General features: G+C 34.8%; 2 protein-coding genes across 3 annotated transcripts; one reads left to right on the forward strand and one right to left on the reverse strand.

Annotated features, from left to right (window-relative positions):
• Positions 1–72: 72 nt before the first annotated feature.
• LOC137389848 (protein DPCD-like) lies at positions 73–3,192 on the forward strand. 2 transcript variants are annotated; one of them, XM_068075985.1, is made up of 2 exons: positions 73–153; positions 2,311–3,192. In XM_068075985.1, the coding sequence occupies exon 2, from the start codon at positions 2,322–2,324 to the stop codon at positions 2,913–2,915; it is 594 nt and encodes a 197-aa protein (XP_067932086.1). In that variant the 5' UTR covers positions 73–153; positions 2,311–2,321; the 3' UTR covers positions 2,916–3,192. The 2 variants fall into 2 exon arrangements, with proteins under 2 accessions (XP_067932086.1, XP_067932087.1); XM_068075986.1 differs by having other exon boundaries at positions 74–145.
• A 153-nt stretch (positions 3,193–3,345) lies between these two features.
• Positions 3,346–11,191, reverse strand: LOC137389847 (glucose-induced degradation protein 8 homolog). Its single transcript, XM_068075984.1, has 6 exons — positions 11,127–11,191; positions 7,699–7,821; positions 6,732–6,928; positions 6,234–6,332; positions 5,584–5,685; positions 3,346–3,812 (listed from the first exon to the last, which is right to left on the reverse strand). The coding sequence occupies exons 2-6, from the start codon at positions 7,814–7,816 to the stop codon at positions 3,642–3,644; spliced, it is 687 nt and encodes a 228-aa protein (XP_067932085.1). The 5' UTR covers positions 7,817–7,821; positions 11,127–11,191; the 3' UTR covers positions 3,346–3,641.
• Between the last annotated feature and the right edge of the window lie 1,357 nt (positions 11,192–12,548).

Below are 12,548 nucleotides of genomic sequence, written 5' to 3' on the forward strand. Positions count from 1 at the left end.
AAAATGTTCCAGTTACTATTGATACGCTACAGCGACTAAAGTAACAAATCTTATTTCTTTCTAGAGTTTCGAATCTTAATTCTTTGAAGTATTTGGACATTGTCGACGTTGCTTCTAGTGTAGTTTTTGTACACAAGCTACACCAGTAAATAAGTACGGTTAATAAAATAAAGTAATGAGCTACAACATTTTAAGCACAGTTTGCGCGGGTGTTGACCACGTTTAGACTAATTACTACTTAATCATAATATATTCCATCGCCTAATGTTGCATAATCAGAAGAACGACAGAATTACAACAAATAAGTCGTTCACAAATAAATCTTTTTTAGTTGCCTTCTATTATTGTATTACGGTTTGAATAGTTGCATAAAGTCAGAGCACATTCTGATTGTTGTACTAGATTATATACAGTTAATAAAAGCAGGACTTTTCTATAGAGTATAACCAGGCCTGCCAGCCCAAGAGTGGGGCAATGCGTGAGATTTGGTTTTGGGGCAATTGATGTATCAATGATAGTATATATAAAATTGTGGAAATTGGGGCAAAAATCTCACGCATTTTCATTTTTTCTTTGGGGTGATTGCGTGAGTCTCACCAATGATATATAGCCCCCCAATACAGTGGTGGGGGCTGTATATCATTGGTCTCACGCCCAATGCGTGAGAGTTGGCAGGTATGAGTATAACATGATTGATCGATTATTGAAATGGAGTATATGAACAACTTCTGTCTCTGTTGTTAGGCATATTGCGGATTTGAAACACTTTTATTAGTAGAAAGGAACAAAGGTGAAAAATAAGCTGAAAATGACAACAGGTTGCATTCATTTTATTGTCAGAGTTGCTTTGAGTGTTGACAGCAATAGCTTCTGTGCACTCTTTGGATTCTTGACCGTGCAGAGGGTAGAATATGCATAAGCAAGAGTTATGTTTTATTAGATATTGAACAGTTGAAAGATTTTTTTAAAGAAAGCTGTTTTAAAATACGTAAGCCATGTGTTTGTTTTAATTGCTTTGGCTTGGTTTGCATTTTATCTGCTAAGTACAATTAATGGCAATCAGGGCACTTGCATCTTAAATTTCCAGGAAATTCGAAAACTTTTCTTTAATTCTAACTTCATTGACTAATTTCTGACTAGTGCAAACGGTTTTTAAAAAATAGGGATCTCAATTAGAGCATTGTCAAGAAAACAATCAAATTCATCGTTTACTGCAGACACCCAAAACAATATTTGAATTGTGCCGCATTAGGGACTTTCACAGCATTAAGTGCATCAAGCAGATTGAGTGTTGATATGAAATTATTACGCAAATGTTTGTTTGTGTAATAATTTGTAACCTTCTTTCTGCACTTGAGTGAAAACTATGAGACGTTTTAGCAGTCCTCAAAATTTTAAATTGAACAGAAGGCTTTTCAGCGATGAGTAGCACATTTTTCTCATGAAAAAAATTATGCTAGCTACAGCCGTCCAACGTGTGAAGGTACTTTGTCTGTTTTTCTTAACAGTTTGGCCGCATTTACAGTAATAAAATTTAATACCTTTGGGGTCAATGGTAGGGAAATAGGATAGGTCTGATTTCTCCACAGATGCCATGAACATGAGCTAGCCACATATGAGGTCAAAATCTGAATCCGTTGATGAAACTAATTGGCATCACAAATTTATTTCTAAAGTAGCATGTCTACATAAAGTGATCTATGATTATGAAAGCCTGAAACAGCATTAAAACATTGCAAAAGCTTTGCAAATGTGGTTTTCAATTTCAGTCAATATGGCAGCTAAGATTTGAAATTCAAGGACATCACTGCAAGGATATGCAAAGAGAGTCAAAAGTCCTGACGAGCTAGAGCTGTAGACCGCTAGCTAGATCACTGCAGTTTTACGTAGTAGTACATAGGTGTGATCAACTCGGCATTTCCCAAAGCGCCATTGTAGTTGCTCAAGAGATTGCTTAGCTTGCTTCTAATGCGAAATCAAAGTTTTGGAGTACTATGTCTTGCAATTTCCAACACGGTTACACCGCGCGATCACTCTATAGTAGCTCTGTGACACAACTTTGAATAGCTTGTGTCTTTAAATGAAATTCGAGCAGATATTTAGTAATACATGGTACGGGAAAATATGAATAACAATTTGCAAAAAAATTTGTTCTTCAGCCGAAATGCTTGCACGATATAAATTGATGGCTACCTCAGCTTGTATTAAACAAAATAGCAGTTTACATTTAAGGTCGCAATTTCTTTTTTGCTCAATGTTTTTCAACCTCACCACATTTTTTGTGCCTAAGGCTATCCATCTGATTTTTAGGCAGAAGGATAATGACATCCGCGTGGTTGAAGAGTCTAGAGTCAGCGCAAAAGACTGCCCTGTTACAAGATGGGCGAAGGAAGGTTCATTACACGTTTACTGATGGGAGAGAATTAGTGGAGGAATACGATGTCAAATCAAATGAGCTTATTCTGAGGAAGCTGAGGGAAAAAGGAACGCTCGGCAACACCAAGGACTGGGTAGTTGAAGTCGGAGAAGCCCGTGACATTGGCAAAATGGTGGAAGTTGGACTCAGTGAAAGCGTTTCAAATCCAGCAGTCGCGCGTAAAGATAACCTGGAGTCATTTCAGTGGAGGATACGAAACTTAACATATCCGATAGACACGTATCTACTTTCAATCGAAGACAATAAAATAGTCGTAAGAACTTCCAACAAGAAGTATTTTAAAAGACTGGAAATTCCAGACATGAGCAGGCTTGACATTTCACTGAACCCTTCGGCTCTAACTTATGCTCACGCCAACAATACCTTAATCATTACTTATAAAAAACCTGTAGAAGTGTTGGATTTTGAGAGAAAGCTGATCAACAAGTTGAAATCATTGAAATCTGAAGGGGATGTTGATCATTGCAAGCAGCAGTGAATCACTTCAGACATTTTATTAGTGATTGTATTTATATTGTACGACAACATTCAATTCTGTGTAGGCAAATCTTTAGTTATCTGGTAGCTAACTGATATCAAAATTGGAGACTGTCGTTGATATCAGTTAGTATTCATTCTTCCATTATTTATAGTGTGTTTAAATCAATAAACCTTACAACTTAGCACAGTTGACAACAGTTTATGGAGATTTAAAATGATAACACATTCTCAGCACTTCAGTGAATAACCTGGATAAGAATACTAAATAAAATTATTTAGTTTAATTTTTACCAGCGTTAACGCAATTGTTTATTAATTAGATTTGCAAGTACATTGTACATAGTTTTTCTATCATTTGTTTGGCAAATCAACCATCACTTTTGCGAACCATGACCATTTCCCCTATGGTTAAACCATGCTAAAACATGCACAGCATACAAATTATTATTTATTGACCACAGTACACACTACACAGTTTTGACACGACTAATTAATGTTAGTATATGCTGTACTTAAAAATAAAACATTTCAATACCAGATATACACCAGTACTATCTATACAAACGCTTGAAAGATAAAATATGCGATGAAGACAGTATAAAAACCAACAGTACAGCTTAGGAAAGCGAGTACGCCATGCTGCGATGCATGTTCCCTTACCTCAATCAAACACCAACAATCCAATTATAAATTCTTACGCATGATAATATGGCAAATTGGCTTATTACGAGAGATGCAGGTTTCCCTTAGCAAAGTCTGTCATGCGCACATATTTAACATTTTTAATGTCTAGTTGCTGCTGAGACCAAGCCAACAGTTTGAGTATTTTGGTTATCTGTGGTACAGGTTCCTGGTTCTCTTGTTCAAGTATCTTTGCATTTACTTCACTGGCCACCTGGAATAGCGATGAGAGTTATCTTTCTCATGTAATGCTAATGATAAAACATGTTTGGTCCGTGAGCTTCTGACAAATATACAGTTACTAGCCGAATATCCGGCGTTGCACGGGTAATAGAATAATTACCCAATGAACTTGAGTAACTTACCTAGTAAGCTGGCCGTCTAAAACTTTACTAAAACAATAGCTGTGTTTGAAGCCAGCTTAATAATCGTTATGTTATGCGTAATGATCAACAGTACTAGTGAATAACCCAAGCGCTTACAGAGGGGTATTTTAACCGATGTATTGAATATCATCACAATCATTGATAGCTAGTCAGTTGGACATTTTAGTGTAGTGGATTAGATTGGTGATTTGCAGACCTGGAGGTTCCGAGATCAAATCCTCCGTGTAATGAAGTTTTCACTGTTAAAATGTAATTACTACAACTGGAACCAGGGACAAACAAAAACAGATATGTATATATACACAGATAAATTATAATGGCAAAAATTTTAGCATGTGATAAATTTTTTAGAAGCTAGTTGTAAAAAAATTTTACAGGTGTGTTTCACAATTAATTTAGATTTACCATCTATTCTCGAATATTAGCCAAGCTTAAAAGGTGAAAAAGTTAACAAACTATTGGGTTGGCTTACATGCAACCTGATTCTGAGAATTACAACTCGAATCATGCTAAGAATTGAGCTGGGAGCCAGTTACAGTTCGTTTCATACTGTACTAAAGGCTTGCACTTGAAAAATTGCATATGAAGGTCCCTTGCTAAAACTGTTATAAATTATGAAACAACTGCAACATAAGATCTACTTAAAAAAGACTAGCTTGTCTTTTACTGTCAGACGTGTGAAAAACGAAAAAATTGAAGAACAATGTAGGATTTGTAATAAGCAGGGATAGTGGTCTGGTCATCGCTGATTTGACAACAGAACATAAAATGCTTCTATACATTATCCCAGGCCGCCGAGGCACGTAAATAATAATTAACAATATGAAGCAGTTAAGGGTGAGAGAAAATTAGCCATTCAATTAAAATGACCCATTTTCTGTTTGACTCACTCGTTAAAGCTGATAACTAGTTATTCGATGGGAAGACTTTTGTCTTTATAGTAACATTCACTTGCAATTATAATTTGAAATGAATGTAGTTTTTTCTCTTACGTAATTGCTGATTCTATTGCTATAGGAATCTTAACTGTAACTAAACTTGATGTGCATTTCACATCCACAAGCATTTCTTCTGCCAACAATTTAGATGTACTAGATGTTTGATTGTTGGTTTGATGGTTATGGATTGATAAAAACAAAGTATCAAAATATTTACAACAGGCTAATCCAACATAGATTTAAGACACTCTTCAAATCTACCAACGCCCCGTCTATTTGACCGCCACGATAGAGAAAGAGTTGAAAAATAGAGCATCATAGCATTCAATTTGAGGGTTTACGGTAAATTATAATCTAAATTTTCATAGAGCACTCATCCCAGAAAGTTAATACAACAATAAAATATGTTTCTGGTGACCATACTCTTCAAATTTACGTTAACTTCAAGTTATCTATCAGATGAATTGAGTGACTGTATACATATGTTTAGTAAGATATGACCAATGTAAAATACATTTAATACAAACCACACAAAGCTTGCCTCATTCTTTTAAACATTAATATAGAAATTAGTGTTTACTGTGTTGTAAGCTAGCACTCATCACACGAAGAACCTTTTTATTCAAAAGGATATGATATGAGAAAACTCTAGCATATGCACCTTGTGTCTGTGGGATGGCTGTAAAAGGTCACCAAAAGGTGATGTAAAAGGGTCATCAAAGGCAAGCAGAGCCAAAGTTCTCTCCAACTCTGATAGTACATCCTAGAAACCACAGCATCGATTATTATTCATCATTCATCATTCCTACATTGCCGTAAATCAAGCCTTGATATTCCGCTTATTTTTTAATATGAATAGATTTCATTTTGTTAGAGAGATAGTAAAGCAATTCCATAAACCAATTACAACAATCATGACGCCACGAATACTTTCAAATACCCACAAGTAACAGTCGTAAGCTTTGATGAATGCAAAAGTATATAGTGACTATAGCATTATAAGTCAAATTTAATTGAAAATGGCGAAAAATAATATGATAAAGTAAAACCACAGGTTACAAAGAATGCAGTTAAACAAAGTAAAAGCCACAAACATCAAAATAAATACCATCTGGTAAAGTCGAATTCCCCAAAAGACAGCCCAGTCAAATAATACTACCATCTCTTGTGAAAAGTAGTACAGCAAAGCAAAACCACAAGCAATTATGAATGCAGACTAAAATTACAATAACCTATTGAATACGGCATGACAAAGTGAAACGACTAAATTGCGACAAATACAACCACTAGGAGAGCTCATATTAAATCTACCTCGTCTCCATCTTCAGCTCTCTCAGCAAGGTGAGTCTGTGCAAAATCTAACGCTTTCTCAATATCCTTCTGCCTTATTAACTCTATCAGCTGCTGTTGCTGTCAATACAAAATAAACAATGTGCCTCTTGTGGTAAGATACTGCGGGTGTTATGAGAAGAAAACCTTTCATCTGTTTCAACATTACTGCAACAATAGAAAATTATACATTTCGAGGTAAGATAAAGGCATAATTATGACTTTCTACAATATATTTTTGTTTATTCAACCCAGTATTCAAATGTTTGGATGGTGACACCCAGCATTCTGACATTTTTTAGCGATAATTCCGAAGTTTCGGACGAATTGGTAAATGATTGGGCAGAAAAAATCATCAGGAATGGGCATAACAAACTATCAGGAGTGAGTTGCGATCTTAAAATGTAGTTGATAATTTGTCAAACTCACCAGAGAGGATGACTTGAAAGTAGTCTGTATACGTATTTATTATTTATTTACCTGTATCTTAAAATATAACAAATTGTCATTATCCAACAGTTCGGGATGTATCTCATTAATTATTGCAACTGCGCTGTCAATTTCTCCGTTCTGCAGATGACTCCGAATAAGCAAGCGCTTGTCAATGGTTCCCAAGTCCATTGTGGGAGTCACACCGGCCTCCACTCTGAACTTTTCCGCTGCCTCTTTGAAGCCTTCTGCAATACCATGCAGACCATGAGGTAACTCTATATCTACTAACCACTATCACAGCGCTATAAAAACAGCGCTCCATATGTTATGAGAGGAATACTTCCTATGTGAGTAATGGTTCATCCTTGACTTAAACAGGACTATGTTAACAAGCAAATGATTTTGAGTTATCATTTTATATATTTGAGACCAGTAAAGATGTCATTTATAAGTGGTAAAAACTGTGCTCCCCATGATTGTTCTCTGGTCCTGTGAGTTCACTTCACAAAATGCATTCAAAGTATTGGCATTACGTTCTAAAAAATGGGTGGACCTGAAGCTAAAGACTATGCATGGTCTAGCATACTTAATCTTTAGCTCAAGTTCCACACAATTTCTTTACAAAGTAATGCTAATACTATCGGTAAAACCATGCATTTTTGTGTTAATATCAAACAGGCCTACAATAATGTAGGCCTGTAGCTCAATACAATAATGTATTGAGCTACAGGCTACAGCTGCTCGCAATAACTCAATACAATAATGTATTGAGCTATTGCGAGCAGCCATACCCAACATTTATATAATGAGAGTGCATTAACAATGCTGTCATGCTATTGTTCACATAATAAATAAATACAGAAGAAGGGAGAAATGCCAGCCTTTTAAGGAGGGTACTGGCCATGATAGCATATGATGACAACTTCAGAGTAGTAGATGACATATTTAGTAAACTAACAATATATTCAATAAAGTGTAATCATAAGGCTACCTTTTAGGCCTAATCAGTGCTCACCTTTCTCAAGGTAATCCATTACCAACAAGTTCATATCAGCACGAGTGGTGCGAACAGACCGCAACTTCTTTGTCCATTCCTCCAGCATATCCTCATCTTTTTGCGTTACTTCCATCATTGTACCTAAAACAGAAAAATATCATAGCCATATCATAGCCATGTAGTCATCTCAAACAAAGGATAACTGCCACATTTAGGCAGGTTAAGGTGAAACTCAGTGGAACTGGCTCTGAATAAACTTATACAGTGACTGTAAAATTCATTACACCAGGTACTACACACAGTAAAGGAGCAATAAAAAATACTGCACCGACTATACAAAGATAGTGAAAATGGCTGAAGAATTGGAGAAACTAATAAAATCCTCAACCTCTGTTGTTAAAATCAATAGAAAGTTCACTTTCCACTACTAAATCTAGTATTTTGTCAAATTTAAATGACTGAACTATCCATAACGCGTTCAACTAGCACATTGTTGATTATTCATGGTGGAGTATACAATCTAAAACTGTGCAAAGCAGAAAAGCAAAAGTACATAACATTCACAAGACTACCGTACAAAGCTAAGAAAACTAGAGCCAGTGCATATACATGTACATACAACAGCCAATACGTAACTGTAGGCCTTTCGGCCAATATTAAAGAGATCCCATGTAAACTATTCGTCTTTTGAGAGGAAAACTTTGCATGTTAATAGTACAATATTAATAATATAATATAACTAGCTGTGCTACCCGGCGTTGCCCGGGTAATAAAAAAGTCTTTGGTCAGAAAATTGATTTGTATTTATCATATAACAAAATATGCCATTCTAACTTTTAAACTTCATATCATGAGGAAAGTGTTTCGTGCAGGTCAAATAAATTTAAAAAAGACTATAAAAAGGTTTAGATGTAAATGCGAAATAGTTAACAAGTAATAGCTAAATTAAGTCGGTTTTGCTACGATTACAATAAAATATGATTCGGTAATGATACAATTAATCCGAATTGAGAAAACAAATAAAAATCATTAATATGTAGAATTGATAATAACAATTCTTGCATAGAAGTGTGTGTGTGTGCGCGCACGTGTGTTTAAAAAAGGTTACTGTTCCAGCAAAAGCTATCCTTAGAAACTTTGCATACGACGATACAGAGACAATATAATTGTCGGCGTGAGAAGAATTGGCCTCGATTCCAAATATAGTAATCGAACCTTATGAAAAATATTTCTTTAACAGGGGCATCGTAACGCGTGGCCACATCGGTAAAATAATCAGCGTGTGGTACAACTATAGCTTGACGCACCTACAGACGACATACGACCAACTTTGAGAAATATATAATACATATAGATAGATGCAGAAAAATTAAAAATGCAAGATATGAGAATACTAAAATTATTTCGAAGTACTTTTCACTACCAACAGCAGTATCATACAGTATTAACTAATAAGATCTACATACATGGCAGCGTGAGCTCCTAAATGATTTGCTAAGTACCAGCTCATGTCAACTCTCTCAAGGACATGACATAGTTTTTAGTTTTTTAGGAACAGAGTGCTTCAACATTGACAAGTTTAGAATAGCACCGTGGCCAAGCCTGGCCAACAACGTTGAATCTACGCAATTTGACTGAGTAAATAGCAAATGATACAATAAACATGTTTAAAAAATCAAATGCTTACCAAACCGCTTTTAAAAATTGTTGCAACTCAAAACTACTTACTGGGAACTAATGTAAAAATAACTTTAAAATATGTTTAGACCTTCACCCAGTAGTTTAGACAGGAAACATGTAAGTTAGACCTGACTGAATTGCCCCAACAAGTGTTTTGTTAAATTTGCATTTATCACACTTTTTGCAAATGGGTCAAAATATTTGTTACAAAAAAGACTAACTGATAATTGACTAATTACATTTAGAATGTTGAAACAGTAACGACCCAAATTAAAAATTAATTTATTTGCATGTGATTTTTTGAAGAACGAGTCTATTCATGACTTCTTCAGATTGACCAAAGTAACAATTACCAAGTTAGCACTAACAACTGCTAGACTATCAAGGTCAGCACTATGCTTAGTCGTTTGTAAGTGACCAAAATGGTGTAATGCTTAAAAGAGTGGAATAAATTTCTTTACCTAGCATGCTATAAAAACATTCAAACTAATGGAAATATAGTATGGCTCCCCAAGCCTACAGTCTTAGCTAAGCTAGAAGCCAACTAAAATGGTCATATTCAGATGCATTTAATCATTCTATTAAAACAGTTAATGCATATGCATCTTCTGAAAAATACACGTATTACCTCAAATTCTTAACGGAATAGAGTAATACACCCGATAGCAGAAATATCGGACCTTGGTACTAATCTAACATCATTGATCATCCAAATGCAAAACTATTGTTGAAGGGCATATTAATTTTAGCTAGTAAAAATGTCATTTCTTGGATACTTCTGCCACACTCCTTTCAGGCTTTTGTTTCCTTTAAATAGTTGTCCCATGCCAAAAGTTTTACAATGATTTTTGGGGTGTCCACTGTCAAATGCTGCACAAGACTTAGCAGTGAAGTTGTTGAACAATTATTTTCATGGAAATTGGACCTAAGTAATATGCGCTGTTGGCAGTAAACAATTATATTCTTAACAAGGTTGCCTGATATACATAAAAATGTAACTGCCCAAGCATTATGAATTTTGTCTACATTGGACCTACATTATACCGAAAGGAAAAGTGGTACTGTATCGGAAGCAATTTGAAGCAATCTTATAATTGATGAAAGGTTGCTCAACATCTATTACTTGCCTTATAGATTAACAACTACACTATTTTTCCAACAAACCATGCTTAAATTATCAAACCTATAAAGCAGTCAGTGTGCCCATTATTCAGCAAATTGATGGAAAGTTAATTAAAGGTCAGTTATAATTATTAGATGATTTGAACCTATTCAAATTAAAAACTTAAATTTAAACTGCTAAAAAGTCTGTACTATACCAAATAATATTTACCTTCTAAATAAAGGCAAGCAAGACGGAACGATTCTAAAACTAAAAGCAATTATTTGTTGAACAATACAAAGTGTATAATAACCTTTTACAGCGACACTCACTGCTAGCGAGAGTAAAATTGTTGATTTAATTTGTTAAATGTCTCTATGTCCAACTACGAAAAAACGTGCCCTATCTGATTGATGGAAATGTGGTATAATAAAGGCCTTTAGATGAATGGAGTTATTCGTAAAACGAATATATTAACAATTACACCAATACTTATTATCAAACTGTATACAAAAACAATCAAGTTTCATGTAATGTAAAACAGCATTAATATTATGACCATGAGTTACAAAACAAATATACAACACTGTACATCAGATATATAAAAGATGACAAAATAAAAATTTCTTTTACAACCTTGACATATCCTACAATCTGAATTTACTTAATCAGGGCCAAAGTCGTAAGCGGCTTCGATTAAAAGAAGCCTGCAAAAAGCCAACAAATAAAGTTAGCTTGAAGAACTAACCAAAAGTGAAGGCTGTTAATCTTTTGCGTTGTAGGTAAAAATTCGTCTCGCTCTAGGCCTCGATAGGTTTTTCCTAGAACAGTTTCTTATCGTAGAAGTCTTTCGGACGTTCCCACATGGCCAGGATACCTACGCGGCGAAAATCATGTATATTGCACATTCATTAATTTCTATTATTTGCATTTATTAACGCTTTTGTGATTAACAAATCACTGAAAACCGAAAGAGTCAATATTTGTGCCTTGGTTCAAAATAAAGCTGGCCTGCAAATCTAACGATCTAAGATGTGTTTCCTGGTTTGTTTAGAATACTTCAATTTTGTAAAATTACTGGATTATTAAGGTTAAGTTTATTAAAACTAGGAATGATGGCATTATAATGATACCTAATTGCTAATGCTTCATATATAGGCTACCCTATTCTACATTGCTTTTTATCTTTAGGTGGAGTTGTTAGGAGTACTGATTAAATGTTAAACGTCACGTGCACTAGCTAAAATTAGGCTTCTTTGTTTTTTCGTTCTTAAATTGATCGGGCCCTTTGTTAGCAATTATGTATAATTACTATTTTTATTCTGGCCTAGCGTGTCAATAGCACTAAATACAAAACTCTAAGCTGATATTTTTGCTGTCAACTCATTTGTTTACTAGTTTTCTGGTTTCATCACTATGCTGCACTAAAACATCACTAAATTATCGGTTCACGTTAACCTATTGGATTCTGCAAGGACACCAGTCTCGGATCATGTTATAGATGATTTCCAGGAAAAACATTTGCCAGTTACTGCAGTCATTATTGATTTCGATCTATTGAGAGAGATTTTTCAACCAATAATCCTTGCTAAAAATGTTGGGGATGCCGTAGTTATTTATTTGTAGTCTGTATACTTATTTGTAGACTGAAGTCGTTGGTTTTAATTGTCCTGCTGTATACATGGGCATAAATAAACAGAATAAACAATTGAAGATTGCTTTATGAGAATCTGGAAGATCTGTGTATGCAGACTGAACCGCAACTTGAACTAAACTCTTATTCAGATTTTATCTGCAGCTTCTTCATTAATGAGTTACTGTTGAGGGGAATTACTTGTGGTTGTTTCTTTAGCACGTCGGGTTGACATGACATTGATGTATGTGATTATGAAATGATTGTACAATCGTTACATTTCTAGGCTGTTTTTTTCCATATAAGTTTGCCTTTGGGCTAATTACTGAAAGGTAATTTCCTGAAGAATGGTAAACAAGTTTACACAACATTGCTTGGCTTTATAATCTGTCTGTGGATATAAAGAATTTCTAGCAGAATCTCTACGATCAAGGCCATAGCTAGTCACTTGTT

Source organism: Watersipora subatra, chromosome 3, assembly GCF_963576615.1.
Source record: "Watersipora subatra chromosome 3, tzWatSuba1.1, whole genome shotgun sequence".
Taxonomy (NCBI): Eukaryota; Metazoa; Bryozoa; class Gymnolaemata; order Cheilostomatida; family Watersiporidae; genus Watersipora; species Watersipora subatra.

Coding starts and splice junctions, on each gene's coding strand:
- LOC137389848 (XM_068075985.1), top strand. CDS start 2,322: ATGACATCCGCGTGGTTGAAGAGTCTAGAGTCAGCGCAAAAGACTGCC.
- LOC137389847 (XM_068075984.1), bottom strand. CDS start 7,816: ATGATGGAAGTAACGCAAAAAGATGAGGATATGCTGGAGGAATGGACA. Junction 6,333..6,731: donor TGTTATATTTTAAGATACAG/GTAAATAAATAA, acceptor TTGTATTGACAG/CAACAGCAGCTGATAGAGTT. Junction 5,686..6,233: donor GAGCTGAAGATGGAGACGAG/GTAGATTTAATA, acceptor TGTGGTTTCTAG/GATGTACTATCAGAGTTGGA.